General features: G+C 35.4%; 1 protein-coding gene across 1 annotated transcript in view; it reads right to left on the reverse strand.

Annotated features, from left to right (window-relative positions):
- The window catches only part of LOC106663441 (probable chitinase 10), a 73887-nt gene extending 67282 nt beyond the window's left edge, over positions 1–6605 (reverse strand). Inside the window, exon 1 of the mRNA XM_014388266.2 lies at positions 6506–6605. Coding sequence (XP_014243752.1) covers positions 6506–6508 — 3 coding nt within the window. The 5' untranslated portion in view covers positions 6509–6605. The remainder of the gene's footprint in view (positions 1–6505) is intronic.
- Between the last annotated feature and the right edge of the window lie 11888 nt (positions 6606–18493).

Here is an 18493-nt window from a genome sequence, read left to right on the forward strand (position 1 = left end):
GTGGTAGCAAGTGTTTAAGTTTATAAATGCTCGGGTGCCAAACCCTATCAGAAGCCTGTGCTACAACTAGGAATGCAACTAGCTACACTCTTTATTCTCTAGAGCAGAATAAATTCTGATTAGACCGTGGAATGTAGGGAAGGAAGCCGAATTGTTGAGAAAGGATGATTTTATGAATATAATAAGAATGTGAATTAAGCCCTTTAATAGGAATCTTTCAAGGATTTTGAACATTGGGGGAAGAAGGCTGATGTGTCTGTAAAAGGATATGTGGTTGGGAGGTTTATGAACACGAATGAAAACTGTTAAAATAGCTCAATGGAAGCTGTTTTAGAAATCAATCAGAGCGTGAAGTTTCTGTATAACCACTTTAATTGTGAATTCAGTACACTTCCGTAGAAAGCACCAATCTGAAGATAGGTATCTGGTCATGGTGTAAACATTTCCTTCATCGATCTTCCTTTGATGAAATGATTTCCTAAAATTTTATTTTCTATCGATTATTTTCATTGAAACTGTTACGACTGCTATAAATAAATCACAAATCTGTGATGACAATACGATCTACTGCATTTGAAAATTCGTTCAGATCACATAATTAATTGTACCCATAATCACATAATCAAGTAATTCTAGATTCATTAATTTTGTGTCAAATAACCAGCAAAATATATTTGAGGCTGTATATTGTTATGTTTGCAACTACTGCCAATGATTTCTTGAGTTAGTGACTTGCGAAACATCATGTTATTCAACCAGCAGTTTATTGACTCGACAACCACTTTGATTAATTGCATTTGATTATACAAAATTGAGTATACGATATTGGAAAATATCGCTTTTGGATTAGCTAGATGAAGAAAAAGACTGAATAAACCAATAAAGTCTTGATAAATTTAAGGCAGGAGCACTGCTAAAATATTATTGCCTTGGCATTATTCCAAAGTATTCTTGCTTATCTCAAGATACTTTCTCTATCGTGACTTTTCGTAAAAGAAAAACGACAATTTAACAGTTTTATGAGTTTTACCAGTAAAAAAATATGAAAGCCTTCCAGAGAGATAAAGGTATCAAGGGTCTTATTGTCCCCTTTAAGAGACAAATCGCCTATTAGAGAATGGTGCACAATAAAAAGGACAAGAGATTATGAACGGCCATATGTGCGGCCTTGGTTCGGCCTCGGTTGCTTTCTACCAGCACGAACAGCGTCAAAGTTCACCGAGAAAGCTGCCCCAGGGAAAACGGGAAGTGTTCAAAGGATCTTCTCCGATGAAAGTCCGTGGAAAACGTTAATGGGCATATTATTAAAACCACGCTTGCTCAACCCCCTGCCCCAGTTGAAAACAGAAATGGGATAACGCACAATTATATACGCAAGAATATTAAAACTTGAAGGAAAAATCAATTTTTCACCGTCACTTGTATCACTGTTTCTACGCTTTATAAATAGTAACGGAATATTTAATAATGTAATATTGAACTGCAGAGATATCGCCATCATCGAGGGTCGGGAAAAGAACTCCAAATCTTTAAATATCTACAGACTCATTTTTTTATCGCAGGAAAGAAAAAAGACAAATACTTGTTCATTTTACCTAGTTCGAACTCTCCAGCTCCAAAGCCAAGATCCTGTTTCATTCAAATCTATTTCTAATCATACCATTCCCATAATCCATTTGAATTCGAAAATAGCATCAAACTGGAAAAAGTCTTTTATATATGTTTATACGAATGAGGCCAATAACAGCGCCAAATTTGAAGAGTAAACATCGTACGTCATCATCACAAGTGCTCTCTCTCTCCTCTTATGCAAATTGACCTCGAATCGATATATCCCTATCACCCAGAATGATTGAGAACAGACATCCAAACGAAGATTTTGTGAGTGTGTGTCAAAGTCATATTATATAAATATGTGCTTTTATTTCTCATTTTATGATTTTCCTCTCATCATTGTTGTAGTTAAACACAAACCTACAATTATTTACATATGTTCTTCATTTTGGAACAAATTGTGTGTGTGTGTGAGTGTGTATGTATATATTCCGTTTAGTTCTAGTTGATCAAGGACTTTTAGTAGGTTCGGTTTCAGTGGTTGAAATTCTTTACGGTTATTGTTCATCCAAAAACACGTCCTCCTGTGGGCAAATGTGGGGCTACAATTTGTTTGCAGGTGTGTTGGTGTCATAACTGCTTCTTCGCAGAATATGCACGTGCCGTTGGTTAAACCGGCCTTCTTCAGATGCCCATTCTGTCTGAGGTGTCCTGTTAAGAATACTATTAGGATGCAACGTTTTTGCTTGCTTCGTTTCTGTTGTTTCTTTCCAGCCAAATTTTGCGTGAAAGTTCTCGGATTGTTTATATCCGATGAAAGAATTCCCCTATGCCACAGAGAGGATCAGAATTGATCAGCCGTATGGCAGCCCCTTTCCTTGCAAAGGTCGTCCGTTCTCTCGTTTCCCTCTATTCTCACTCACATGTCCTGGGACTTTATTTTGGATAACTAATCTATTTATTTAGTTTTGCAATTCAGCACTACCTTTGAGCTAATGGTGCTTGAGGTTAGTGTTCACCACATTGATTAGTTGGCCCAGTGTCGTTGGTTTCCTCTACAGAAATCAAAGGATGGCTGCTTGGCTATCTATTCTGTTGTTGTACCGTTTATTCAAATTAAATTGGATACATCTCACAATTTCTTCAATATCTTCTGCCAAGAAGATATTGATGTATTTCCTATGGGTTCTGAGTATGTGGCTCCGAGACCGAAAACTCCCGGCCCCGTACTTTCCTTTGTTCTAGATCTATCGGTGTGCTTGGTCGTATACATATTAATTTTATCATTTACACTACAATAAAGCCAGGAAATGATACTGGTCCGCCTAATCTCGCTCTTCGGCTTAACTATCTTGACATTTATTTCTAATGCGACAGTTATATTCATCACTGTGCCACATAAACTGCCTAATGAGCAGCAAGAATAGGAAAAAATTCAAACCACTTAATCTGAACTAAATTTAGGTTTACGTAGAGAATGAACGACCTTTTACAACAACTCTCAAAGGCGGCATGAATCCAAAACCAAAGTAACCGATGTCATTTAAGCATCATCATGAGCGTGACAGTATCAAAAGAAATCTACATAATCAAACATATTGCAATGTATTTAAATACATGTCTTTGAATATAATAAAATAAATTTGTAAATAAAAATAGCAGTGTGTCTTACGATAGTCCCTCTCCCACCTCAAGGACCAGGCTTCGACTTATAAGGGGACGTGGCAAGGTAACCAGAGTTTCAAAGGAGATAAGATCCTTACGGTTTGTGACGAGAATATTTGAAGTGAAAGCTAATGCAAGTGTTACTTTTACTCTGGATTAGAATTTCGGTTTTACTGCCGACCGTTCCTGAAGCAGATCAGACCTTGGATGTATAAACCAGTTTCTTAATGGGTTAGTACACGTTTAAAAAAAAAGTTGCGCAACTGTATCAAAAGAGACAAAAAAAATCAGACTCTATTTGAAAATGCAGATGTGTCTAGTGTCCGGTTTAGAAGCGCATCTGCATACCTTGACATTTCCGCCGGGAAAGCCATTGTCGCTAAAAAGCTGAGCTTTTAAAGTGCTATGTTGAATTTCATAGATGTGCAAAACATCTGAATTTATTTCAACATGCTCGAAATTTAAACTGTGTGAGAAAGCAGTTACCAGTTAATAAATTTATGGTATAAAGCTCTAAATAAAAAACATACACCTGCCTTTTCTTCCTCTATTTCCTGATCTGTTCTCACTTTTCTTCAATCATTTCAAAATCAACACCAATATTTCTTTTATGTTTGAAACCATTAGCCTTAAAAACCATGAATCTTTGGATGTTTGATTCTCCGCAGTAAAAACATTATCCTTATTGAATTCCTTCGGTTTACAGTCTTTATTTAATATGGCTCCTTAATACTTGTATTAAAGAGAAATAATTGTGATTAAAACAGCAAAGGAAAGTGAACTTTTTACTTCATACACTACATTTATCACAATGATCATATCGATGAAATGAAGATCCAGTGATATTTTAAAGTGACTTTCACAAATCGCCAAATCTTCTTTTTGAGATTTTTTGAAATAGTAAAAACAAGAAAACGTGGGTGGAACATTTTCAAGAGTTTTAAGTCCCACACAGATGGCCGTATACCGTACCAAATACTATTTCCACTCTTTTAAAGCCTTTCACTTTGGATTAATTAAAAATGGTAATTTTACTTCTACTTTATAATGAGAACAGTTATGAATTTTCTTAAATCGATTATTTATTACGTTAACAAAAGTTCAAGAGCATAAATAGTAAGTAAATTGTTTCTATTGCAATGCCTTAAACGCTTTCTAGTGAATTATGCTAACATCAAGGATTAGCTAAAGATAGTTTACTAGTAAAATTTAACAATTTTGTTCTTTTGTCATTATAGTCGGCTGGTTTGGGTCGATTAGACTAGAATCACAAAAAGATAACGGAGATCAGCTATGTAAAGGTCATTAATAAAGAAAAGCCGAACGACGTAAGTTGTGTCATTGATTAATGTATTTTCACAAATGCCACTTGATCTTATCTTCTGGATCGTCCTTACTCTTAAAATATCAAGTATCAGTTAGTTAAAAATTTTGAGTTGATGAGCGCAAAAGAAAAATAGGACTTGATACCGGCAAAGATGAGTTTATCTTTTCGTCTTACAAGGTCTCGTAAGTTAATCGTACACATCGCGTTAGAAAGCTCTCGCGGTTGCCCGTTCCGTTTCGCAATAACGCTAATCTTCAGCACGGGTCACGCCCGCATTGTTAACTCGCCCGATTTATTTTTGGGTTAAATTTCCGAGCAAAAACCCCCCCTCGTAAGAAAGACCGGGACAGAAAATATTTTTGTTTACTGTTTTTTTGATATCTGGGGTGAAATCGGCAGGCAAATAGTCCCATTTTAATTTTTTGAAAAACTAACAATAAGATTCATTCTATTACACAGGGTCGAATCATACTTGTATCATTTCGTTCTGAGTTTGAAGTTTATTTTTTTAAACTACCTAAATTTTTAGAGACTACTGCTTTTTTACTTATGTATGTGTATATTCCCTTGAAATAAATAAATTAATTATAGTATGAAACCCGTAACGTACAGGCTCATTTTTTCTCAACCTTAAAGTATGTGAAATGAGTAATGTAAATTACGGCTTCAACTCCATTTTGGTGTAAATAATTTGCATATAAATACAAAAATATATTTTTAACATCATTAATTATTACATATTAATCCATTTATGTTTAGTGGTCTAATTGACCAAATTATTTCCTTCAATTAATTAGTATTTTTATGTAAGGTCTTGGTTGAAATATTAATTGTTACATTTATATATATGATGTAAATAAATCCAAAATTATAAATAATTTATTAATCAATTAAAAATATAAAACTTCAGCTATTTGGCTAATTCATACATGGTTTTGCCCCATTGTCAGTGTTCTAAAATATTCGAGATAATCCGCCCTTGGAACTTAATAAAACGTGATTATGTGATACAAAAAGCATATATAGATTCTTTTACCACCCGGTATGAAAAAAATTACCCAATATACATATTACTGTTATAAAATACCTGCTTTTTTACATCTGCATGTCGATATTCTCTTGAAATAAATTAATTAATTATAATATGAAACTTGTAACGCACACGCTCATTTTTTCTCAACCTTATAAATCCAAAATATAATTTTTTTTTTAAATCCTTAATTATTACATTTGTATATATATGTTATAAATAAATCCAAAATTATAAATAATTTATTAATCAATTTAAAGGTTGGCCAAGTCATACCATACATGGTTTCGCCCCACTGCCAGTGTTCTTCTAAAGAATATTCGAGATAGTCCGCCTTTGCAACTTAATAAAACGTGGTTATGTGAACAAAAATGAGAAATAGCTTCTTTTACCACCCGACATGAAAAAATTACCCAACATATATAATTTTGAAATTCAATAGGCTAAAAAGTGGATCGAAATTGCGAAAGGAGCTTGAAGAGGTGACCATTTTATCGGGGGGAAAAAAGGGGATACGCCAGTCCGATAAAAACTAGTCCGGGACTTTATGTAACGGATTGGTCACTCTGCGGCCGGAGTATTTCAAAACTGCTCTGCGGTGATTTGAACGGGCGGTAATAAACGTATGCAGCGACAGCTCGGCGGCCGAACGTTCCGAACGAATCGAGAGCCGTCGTCGTCGAATAGAAAGTGCAGACGGATGTAGGTCAGATAGTCTGTCTTCACTGCCAGCTTTTTCCTCCTATATATTTAATTTGTATAACCGATGAACTTTTTCTAAAAAGAACACGAAAACCTGAACCTTGAGACGGCGGAGACATCGTCGATTAAATTTTCGAAACAGGACTGGATTTTAGTGTAGAGGCTTTCCTCGCTTTGATATTGGTAATAAAGTATTTCTATTTTATAGTCGTTTATACAGTACTTACCATGGCTGCGGCGGTGTAGTCAAAATGAGCTAATACGGACACTAGCAAGACAATACTGAGACAGGAGCTGAAAAAGAGCAGGAGGGTCTCCCACCACGAAAGTCAGGACCTCTCACCGGGCTCCCCTCCAGCTGAAGCCACGGTTTGTTTGTACCCCTTGGATCAAGGGTGACATCCTATTTCCTCTTCGGAAACACTAAAATAGATCAATTTCCCAAAGAGGGGGGATAGGTTTTTCTTCTCCGCCAAAAAATATTTAGCGACATGCAAATTGGAAATATTCCATATACAACGACATCTGTAATTATAACGATTCTCGGTCGAATACTTGGTGGGAATAAAAAAAACGAAACCGACGTTACACTTTTGTTTCTTTGAGTCAAATTTTGAGTCGATCGGAGAAGAATTGAAAAAACACACCGGAGAAAGGCCATACACCCAAAACCGGTCCCAAAAGTAGATATGACCAATTTGAAAACTCTTTCTTTTTTCACCATGTCATATTTCAAGAATACACAAAAAACACATTATTCACAAAAACAACTAACAGGAAATTCGATTCTAAATGCTAGTTTAATAATCAAAGATCATATTTTGTAAGACTTCCTAGGGGAGATGTCCGGTAGCTTGGTCATTTCTAGTCATTTTGTATGTCGTATTTTAATGACCATTGTGGTTTAGTAATTTTTTTCTTCTTGTTGAAAATAGACCACCGTAGATTTCGGAAATGATTACTTATAAAATATATTTTGATCCTTTCTAAATTTCCTTTAGACGTAAGTTGCTACATTACTTCAATTTGAGCAAAAAAAAGAAAATTTATTGAAATTTGTTCTTGTTTTGCCCTTGCTGTCTGTTTTTCGTTTATAATTTGTACTTAATTTAGAAAAGACTTAGGCCATTGTGCTTGGATCCCGTACCCTTCTCCAATCCTTAGGTTTACTATTAACCCTATTTCTTTTTGCCCATTGTCAAGAACCTTGCGATTGACTTGATAAGACCTTACTTGGGAGCCTCATATCCTCCAGTCGTTGCTTTTCCAACCTCTGTCAGTTCCATAATTCCTTTCTCAACCGTTCGTTAATCCAACATTTAGAATTCCCTTCCTCACTCCATTCACCACGCTCTTTCCTTTCCACCTTTAAGACCCTTTTATTTGATTCCCTCCTGTCTTTGCAAGTTAGCACTAAAATAACTGGTGTAGTTTCCTTTTTGTATTTGTGTTGTGCACGAGTATAGGAGACGTCTCTATTACGTAGTTTTGTTTTTCAAGGGGGCTTTAAGGCCCAGAATAAATTTTATTTTCTTTATTCTTCTTCCTCTTCTTCTTTCAGCATGTTTCAGTATTTGCTGACATACGGTCCAATACCTGAAAAGTCTTGAGCAGCAGTGTTAAAAAATATGTGATTAAATTAAATTTGTATATAGGTTATATTTATGTGTATAGTTTGTAAGGTTTAATATTAATTTAATTGGCATTTTTGATGCTTATTCACTCATTGCTGGTATATTCTAAAAAAATTTTTTTTTTATTTGGACGAATCCTGGTCTTGAGTCCTCCATCACCTAGGTTCTAAATGCTTTTAGATTAAACCATTCATTTTACAAATATATTCACTCATATCCAAACATTCAACCCAAAATGTTGATTAAACAAACAACTATGTACTAAATACTGGTGTTGATTGAGAACTATGAAATTTCCATTTTTCATATTTTCCTTCACGTACGGGTTTTCTCTGTCTTCTTTGTTGGTATTTCCAGAGTCGTATCACGCAGAACAAATAGATACACCAAATTCGCCCCTGCACTATGTATCACCTGCAGCCTGTTTGATCTGTAACAATTACAGTATCATGATAAAAGCAAAATAATGTGTAAGTATTAAAAAACATTTTGCAATGAGAGCGCTTGAAGAACTTGTTTCGAAAAACTTAAACAGTTAGAAGGTTTGGAGAAGGATAATTTTGAAACGATTTGAATATAGACGAATAGCGAGAATAAGCGGACCAGTTCGATCATTGCCACCTCGAAAAACTTTTCAATGGCGTCAGGAATATTTCAAATCTTATAGTTTCTCACCTAACAAACGGTCGGTGTTCTTTTTCGTAAAATGGCGTGCTGTGAACTAGCAAACAATGATTCTTTTGCACGAGGCCTTAATTGCAAACGACTCTGGCAAGGTAAATGATTTAATGTTTATTAAGACTGTATTGAGAAAGTGAGAAAGCCCCGATGGCTGATTAAAAAACTATTGTCCATGACTATATAGCTACATGGTGAAAATGAAACATTAGCCAACTTTAAAACATTTCAATAATAAGATTCACAATAAATAAAAACCGCTAATTTACCTCAAGGCAATCACATTATCTTTAAAACTTCATTATCCTTTAAAAACTTCATTATGGAGTACAAATTTTGAAAGTAAAACCAAATCATATACTGGCGTCTGTCTAATTATTGCAGCATATATTTTTTAGCGCTTGACGAAAGAGGTATTTGCTGGGTTGAGGCGGAGAAAATAATAGTTTGTGTGAGTGTGTTTTTTGAGTGTAAACTTTTGTATGTGTTTGGTTTTTTACATAAAATGTGTGTATGTGTTTGTTTTTGTGTGTGAATGTCAATGGTGTAAGAATTTGTTTGTGTCTGTTTGGTGAATGTCACATAAACACCAACATGTCCAACACGCAACCAAAATGAAGAGATAGTGCAATAAAATAACAACGAACATTCGTCATTTCTTCTATTCGTAGAAAGTCATTAAATGAACTGGGTTTTAAGAATTATATAGAGCATATTAAAGAAGATGAAGATGGGGTCGAATCTCGAAATCTTTATAGGTTATCAAGACTTGTATATACTACAGGTGAATGAAGAAAAAACTTTTTGAAATGCAAGGTAGCCAGAATGCCATAACTTATAAAATAACATAACATAAAAACTTCGCTCTTTAGCTTGTTTGATCATAACGATTTCAAATATTGTAAGATTTCATCATGGCTTTGCGGTGTAATAAACCTGTATTTCGGCGTTTCCGGTAATTTTGGTCTGCTGACTGAAAACTGGCCTATCGGGCGAGTTTCGGTTTTTCTACATCTTCAGTAACATCAAGTTGACATATCGACTTCGCGCATGCACTTTTCACAAACTTAGAAAAAGGTCACGATTGACCAAATCCATCACCGAAGAGATAGTGAAAAGCCGAAACTCGTCTGACAGACCAAACTGATCGCAAGTGACAAAACCATCGGTTTCATATTTATTTATAACCGTCAAATAAGAAAAATATTGCCTGAAAATAAGAAGTGTGAAATGAACTTTTATTTAGAAACAAAAAAGTGAAATCCTGCGGAATAATGACTCGGTGTGGACGACCTTGTGGACCGTTGTTTAAAACTGATAACGTGTTTGCCCTCGAGTTAGAGTGAGGGGGAAACGGTGAGAGTAAAGGAGTGAGAAAGAGGGCAAAGCCCCACTGGCCCACGCTTCGGACCGAATAAGTTCAACACCCACTTAAAGATCACAACAGACTTTGGATATATCAGCCCTTAGAAAAATAAAGGAGTTACACGCCTTAAATATTTTTCCTTGAAGACTCCACCCAAGGACATTATAATTAAAGGTTCCAGTCTTCTTAACTTTCATGTATACGTATTTTATTATTGTGATTCTTCAGGAAGTTACAGTAACTTGTACATCCGCACTATTTCTCTACTTGGATGTGTAGTTTTCAAAAAACGTGCATAAACACTACGTGAATAAGACATGCGAACGTAAAGGTTTAATTCACGTTTTCACCATGTGACGAAGTATCCCCGTACAATAGGACTTTATCAGCAATCGCGGCTTTCTCACTTTTCAATTAACTCCAGCTGGACGATAAACAATTAATCATGGATCAAGCTTCCGTCCTTTGCAATTAAAGCCTTAATGCGAGAGAATCATTGTTAGTTACGTTCTCATCACGGTTTCCGTTGCAACACCGTCCGGTAGAGTGTTGATACATTTTTAAGTTCCTTCACTTTTACATGTTTATAATATTAGGTAAGACTGTGGGTGCTTTGTATGATATGGTACCCCTCTGATGATTTTAAGATCTGTTTTTCGTTGTACACTTCGCATTATTGCTTCCTAATACATTTCAGAATATTAACCGTAAACTTCCTGTTCAAGAAATTAAAAAATGCAAATCTGAACTTTGTTAAACCAGTACGTTTGTATCACTAAAAAAAACTAAATTAAACTAACTATAAAAAAAACTCCAGCCTACGACTTAATTTTATATAAGGATATCCATTTGGCCTAAATCACAAAAGATGCGACTGTTCTTCCTAAAGGAGTGGCACATCAACCTCATAAGTACTTGGTTGAGAGTGGTGTGTTCGCGCCTATTGAAGTCATAAATGTTTGTTTATCTCCCAAATTTTCTACTTGTCCACAATGGTGGAATTTTGGCACGATCTGGTGAAATAGCTCTAAAATCTACGTTGGAACATAGGATGGTCCTTTTAGCCTAAGGCGAGAGACATATACAAGAGAGAGAGAGAGAGAGAGAGAGAGAGAGAGAGAGATGGAGAGATAGAGAGAGTGAGAGAGAGTAGATTATTTTAGTACCCTTCATTTATTATGTATCTAATATTATTAGACATTAAAAAATTGACTTTAATTTATTGAAAACAATTCTTCAACATTTTCAGTACCTCATCGGTCGCAAAACTTATTTTGTGTACATATGTTTTATAATTGTTTTTTAATGATTTTTGTGTGTGTGTGTGTGTGGGGGGGGGGTATAAATTCAGGATGCGATGTTGAGAATCGAACCCTGGACTGCGGTGTCTAAGAGCCGAGAGTCTAACTTACTAACTACTCAGCTACGCAGTCTTGAGTATTAAATCATGTACTTATTAATCTTTAAAAAGAGTGTTTTTTTACTGGGCGTCAGTCCGCCCGGCATAATTTACAACTTTAACAATGAAGACATGTCGCGCATCCACAAGAAAAGTGACACAAGTCGAAAAATTATAAAAACCGGATTTTTTTTAAGTATTCGGATTTGTGATGCTACAGGAAAATTTACACAACTGTAGGTGGACTCTTAGCTTTTAGACAGCACTATGTGTCACCTTTGAATCGGCGGGAACGTCACCTTTCGTAGTTCTGTGTCCAGCTTTAAAGCATAGGTGTATTTATCAGAAAAAGTGCCACATTTCGAGTTACGTCAGTTTCTCTTGTTTAGTCAAGGATTTTATGCTGCACCTGAATCACATTTTCACGTTATGAAAAACAATTTTTTGTAATGTGAAATTAATATATAAGCCCTGATGATGACCTTAAAATAGGTCGAAAGCTAGGCAGTAAGAATTGAATTTGCTTTTTTCTTCAAGATTCTTCAAGATATCTTCAAAATCTACTTTTCGTGAATTTTTTAGTTTCATTTCTTTTATTTTAATAACATTCTTATTTATAATATTGTTTATCCATGTTGTCTTTTAACTTTTACATTATTTTATAGTTTCAACGATTTTTTAAATGTTTTAATTACATTATTTTTAATAACCAATAAAACCTTTATTTCAATCAATTAATTAATCTTATTATGTAAGATTTTTGGTTGAAATGAAAAAGTTAGTGCCATGAGCGGGATTCGAACCCACGACCTTCGGCTAACTAAGCCGCTGCTCTACAACTTGAGCTTTCGTGACAGGTTTATTTCAATCATTAATTTTGTATTTTAAGTAACTAATTAGCCCTCACTCCAGGAGAAAAGCCCATTTGAGTCAAAAATAATCTTAGAAAAATTTTCTACATGGATATTTATGCTCGTTTGTTAGATTTATATGTTGTCTGTTACTATCACAAAAAATAATATTCTTATAGTCATTCATTGACCACCATTATAGTTAGAGCAAACAAACTAACTTAAATTACTGAGGGTCAATATATGAAAGAAAAGTGTCAACTCAAAAAGGGGTAGTTTGTTGGAGTAGTACAGCTGGATTTTAAATTTTGTGTTTTCGCTTAAGTCTTGGAGAAACGAAAGGCAATAATGATGGATCATGACAGTTTTTATTTGGAAAAACCATAATGGCGTGTACATAGTGCATAAGTAAAAAAAAACTAAACTTCCATTTGTCTTTCCTGTATAATTTTCTTTTGTTGAGTTGTATCACTTGTGGGGGTGCGATGTGTGCCCGGCAGTTACTGCTGATTTCTCTTGGCGAGGCTCAAAATCGGAAATCCTCCGGCTTAAGGGAAGGTTGATAAATAACTGTGAAAGTAAAGACATCGCGGCTTTAAGTTTTATCAAAAACAAATTTATTAATGGATATAAAATGTACTTAAAAATTTAAAAATATAGTGAAATCTTATTTCGTAATCCTGGTCAACAACTGGCCTAATATTAGATTCGAGGTAGGAAAACACATTGTAAACAAGTGATTTTACCTGGTCGGGTTTTTTTCATGTCGACACAGTTTACAACCAATCAACAGATAAATATTCAACACATAATTATTATTGCGCAAAATGTAATTATATCAGTTATGTGAGCAGCTAATTCCCACAGCGATCGGTTACAATGCCATTTAAAACAAAATTCAATTCAAAAAAATTCAGAAAAGGCGTTATGGCACCTCCTACTATCTCATCTTGAAGTCCTACTTATTGGATCGATTGTTTAAAGCAAGAATAGGCATCGATTTTTTACCCATCACGACAATCTAAGTCGTTGTTCTACAAGGAAGCATCCTAGGTCCAATCCCCTACAGAATTTACACTGCTAACATATCACACACAACTTATGCGGGTGATACCGCAATCCTCTAGCCACAGAGCAAACCAACATCTGAACCTCATTACCAACGGGTGCACTAGGTGGCGTATCAGGTTCAACGAGCAAAAAAAGTCAGAATAAAGTTTATGCTCTAACATCGGACCTGCCCACCAACGCGCATAAACATCAAGGTAATGCCTCAATCCAACCAAGTCCGCAACCTTGGGCTTTACTTACAATTAGATAGCAGACTTACATGGAACCCTCATAGAAGATTAAAAAGACAATAACTTAACAAAAAATATGGATAACTGAGGCACCTACTGGGACAAAAATCAGCACTAAGTATACATAACTCATCAGACCAATTTGGACTTTCGGAGTCGAACTTTGAGGCTCCGCCAAATCTTCCAACATCCAACGAATCCAATCATTTCAATCCGAAGACCTCGCTGTATCCCCAACGCTCCGTCACCAACCAAATGGTACAAAAAGTTCTTAAAATCCTATTCGTAAACCGTCTGATCCGAACTCGCTTCCTCACTTTCTTCATTAAACCATCCTTCCACCCTAACACACTAGCGCAAACTCTCCCAAAGACTATGGCTTGGTGTCCTCCTATCTTAACCCTACCGACTAAATAAAAAAAGAGTTCCAGCACAGGCAGCTTCCTCACTGCCTCCTTGTCTGATAGATCTATCAGATTTGTACATATTTACCTATTCTATTTGCCCAATGTATATTTATTGTATACACATAGCAATAAATAAAATAAATGCATTTAAAAAAACAACAGAAAAGAGTTTTGATGCAAAAAGCTAAACTTAATAACCCAGTAACATCCTTCCTTTTCCATCTTGACTTTCAAGACTTTCTGTCCAGAATAAGCTATCAAGCGTAAAAATTAACTTTCATTTAAATAAGATAAGAGTTTGAAGGAATATAAAATTCCATACATAAACAGTTTTCTAACGTGATGCCACCTTACAAATTCCATACCTAAACAGTTTTCTAACGTGATGCCACCTAACAAAATGTCGACAAGCATTGTTGTGTTCTGCCTCACTATTTTCCTCCCATTTTTGTACAAAATAAAGTTTTAAGAATCAACTGGTTGTTGATTAGGTATTACAATGGTTGGGTCTAGACCTGTGGAATCTATTGGATTATTTATTCTCAGGTTGTATGTGTGACCACTATGGGTCAATAAAGAATTATATTAGTTTGGTCTTGTCCTATTATTCTAGCCTACTCGCCTAAACTACGTTGGTTCATCTGACGGGTTTCAGGGTTCCAACATCTTTAGAGATGAGTTTGTGACATAAACCGGCTAATATTTAAACAACTGCTACTTTCAACTATCGAATATCAATAACGTTTTTGATGTTGAAGTTTCACTAAAAAAGTACACCGGTCCTCGACACAATCGCTATATCCACATAAAAAGGCACGACTGCCAAAATAGCTGACAGATTGGAAACGGCCAAACTAATCACGTTTATCATCCCGCAGAGGTCAAGAAAAAAATGGCTCATTACCCAAGCCTTCCTAACTTCCATAATACTTAGTTAACCGATTCTAAACATTTTAAGTAGATATTTGTGGGGAATAAATATATTAGCGTGAATGTTTTAATCTTTTTAAAAAAATAATTCCTACTCACAGTAACTTGTTTTCAACGATCCGGATTTCGAACCTACACAGCTACATCTATCGACATGAATTGGTACGACGTGGTTGTAGAGCTCCTTCAACCTGATGATGAGCTGTAGGCTTGAAATCCCCGATCGTTAAAACAACTTACTCTGAGTAGGAACTATCTTTTTAAAAAGATAGAACAACACACTCACTCCACCATTTATCTTTTCTATTAATGTTTTAATATAAGAGGGTATTTGAACTAAGTTATTTATTTTGAATGAAGGGGTCAGAATGATCAGGAATCATTAAGATAATATTTAAGAACAAACGAAAGAAAATATAGATGCATAATGAAATGCAAATTAAATTAATCCCAAAATTTAAAAAAAGTATATAAAATAAATATCACGAACTGTAGGATCCTGGAAAACGGTGGTTGTCGTTGTTGCACGTAGTTCTGGAGGATGTCGGCCATTCCAAACTCCGGATTTAACCACCGCGATCCGGCCCTCTGACGATAAAAATGCAGTAAAAAAACTATTAAAAGAAGGCGTCAAGAGGTGGCCCTCGGTGGATCTGACTCGTAGAAGAAGGGTGATCCTAACACGGAGAAAGCCCGCACATATGTCCGGAATGTGGCGAATGGTTGCTCGAAGTGTCCTACCTTATTGGACCACTCGGATCCATATAGAAAGCGTGATGGAATGCCACCCGATATGAGAATTGTACTTGAGCAGGCAGACAGTATCTGCATTCCCTGTTCCGATTTTTGTAGGAAACGGAGTTGTTTTATTGTAGATAATAGTGATAACTTCGCCGACCCCTCCTCAAAAAAATAGTGATAATTTTGTGTACCTAGCGTGTGTAGAGAGTAATGTTCTAAGGGCATGAATGTGTAGTGGAAGAGGGCTGATGGCAGAAAATTGAGTTCTCCAACGATCAATTACGTTTTTTATATAATATGTGTAAAGGATGATGAAGGAATATCAAGTACTCCACCACCCTAATTGAGTCAATGGTCTGTAAATAGGAAAGAATGTATTTAAGAATGAGTGAGAGTGTGAATGGATTTGGAACTGATTACGTTGGGTGAACATAATAAAGAAAGTTTCAAAAAATATATTACACCAAATGTAATATGGTTTATGTTAAATGAGAAACTATAAAACAAAATACAGTACACATGGTCATGGATATAAGAGCAAGGGATATCGAAAAAAAGAATAAACGCCTTGGTCTGAACAATCGGCTAATAAATGATCAAAAAAGTGTCTTTCACTATTTTCTTAATTCATTAATTTTTATGAACAGCCTATCACGAAATAGCCATCTCCTCCTTATTGTTCAATTTCATCCAAGGAAGATTATTTCTAGAAATACCACATCTTCGTGAAGTCGCTGAACAACGTTCTTCATACAATCGCCAACTTTTTTTGGCCAAGACAGGACGTCGTATCTGTGACTAATCCATCAAAAATCGCCGCAGTTCGGATGCAACGAGTGAAACCACTGAGAAGAATGAGTCACGATATGCTCCGTCGAGATGATTAACATTCAAGAAAGTCAAGCGTAAGCGTTTCTTTTTAATTTTTGTCCACGTTCCTATATAAATCAATGATCGACGATTTTTCGTTCTCAGCACGAAGCTAGTATTTACCGATTTTCTGCTGTGAGTTGAGACCTTGAATTATTCGCATTCTAAGAGGTTTTCTACAGTCTCTTACTAAACAAGTACATCATGTATTATTAGGGAATGACAATATAATAAATAATCATTTATACTAATATTACTGAGATGACCTGGCGACAGTCATAAAAGGATGATCATGATACTCTGTCAAATCAGATGAAAAACGCCCTAAATATTATAGGAGATGTGGGTATAAACTAAGAAAATATATTTCATACCTTTTCACAAGAAGAAGGAAGATAAATTTATATTAAAAGCGCCCGCTATAAAATATGAAACCATAACTTCCTACAAAGAAACAAAGTACTCGTTATAACCCCTGACCAAAGGCTTAAATGGCGAAAACACATAAGCAGCACTACATAAATCCAAGGATTTACTAAGCATTGGTCAGAGATTATGCAGTAAACACTGGGGTATTGTTTATACACCAAAACTGACAGACCCCTGGTCACATAAGAAGCTCTGCCAAAAGCACTGAACAAGGAGACAGAACAAACCACGGAGTTTACAAAAACTGGCGTATGTTAATACAGCAGTTTCCCATTACATTAATGTAAACAGCACTCCGCCTTCCACCCTTACATATTTTTGTGAACAAAAAGCAGCTATAAACGCCCAAATACGTATGCTTTCAACGTCAAACTTGGATGGGAGTGCCTAAATTGCCTATTAGCTCTAAAAAAACACGACAGGATTACCTTAAAGTGGGTTCCGGTACATGAATGTATGTATAGAAAAAAATGAGCATCACCAACGAGACAAAAAAAGTTTCACCCATGGAACTAGGACAACAATTAGGTACTGTTGTGTGTGCTTAAGTTGAACTGTAAAAATGGCTTGAGAAAGAAACACACAAGCACTGGACAAAAGCACCAGGTTTGAGGCGAGCTAAGGGATTTATAGGTTTCTCAAAAAAAGAAGGCGAAGGAACTCTTCTCTCCCAGAAGGCAGAATTTGAGAAAAATGCCTTTATACCGGCGTTCTTAACTACCACCTTAAAGAAGATGGACAAAGCAGAGGCAAAAATATCCCGACTTTGTCAGTAAGAACCAAACACTTAGGCACATGTCCTTTGTGAATCTGAAGTTCGGTTACGGTACAGCAACTTCGATAAGGTAATTCTCACACCAAAACATCGACGAAGAGGCATCGAGGAAAGTGCTTAGTTATATAGGAAGAAGTGCACTTTCCAAGGTATGGGTTATAATTTATATGGGTTCCACAAAAGAACTATAGAGGATGCAGTGGAGAAAAGGATTTTTACAAATTCAAACCCTCAAATGTCAAAAAAAATGCAAACTCTAAATACTAAGACCACATCACCTACTGTTTTATTTTATTAAATTTTTCGGCTTTATAAAATTTCCCACGGAGTGCAAAAAAAAAACAAATAAGATCATCAATCAAATTTATCTGTAAGCTCAATAATTGAATACTTTCATTCATTGTGGTTCCACGATTGTTTCAGCAATTTGCCTTGGTGAATATTTGAAAGTAATGATATTAAAAAAAATGATATACACCACGCAGGAAGTCGTATGTTATAATAACAATTTGTGGTTGTCAGTGCAAACATAATGAAGTTGAATAATTTAGGCAGGAAGTGGACGAATCGTTGCATCGGGATTAAATAAAGAAAGCTTCAATTTACTTTCTCGATGTAAGAGGAAAGATTGAATAATACAATAAGTAATATAACTGCAGTTTTATACACTTCCATACATTGTTGTACAAATATCCTGAATGTCATTTTTATTTATATCATTGATGTTGGTTTGCGTCTTTCTTGTTTTAATTTGTTTTACAACTAGCTGAACTTTTTCTATTTATACTAAGGTTTAAGCCCTAAAAAAAGAGCTTATTTTCTTCAGTGATAATC

The sequence above is a fragment of the Cimex lectularius genome, unplaced genomic scaffold (genome assembly GCF_000648675.2).
Source record: "Cimex lectularius strain Harlan isolate CLEC.00 unplaced genomic scaffold, Clec_2.1 scaffold2, whole genome shotgun sequence".
Taxonomy (NCBI): Eukaryota; Metazoa; Arthropoda; class Insecta; order Hemiptera; family Cimicidae; genus Cimex; species Cimex lectularius.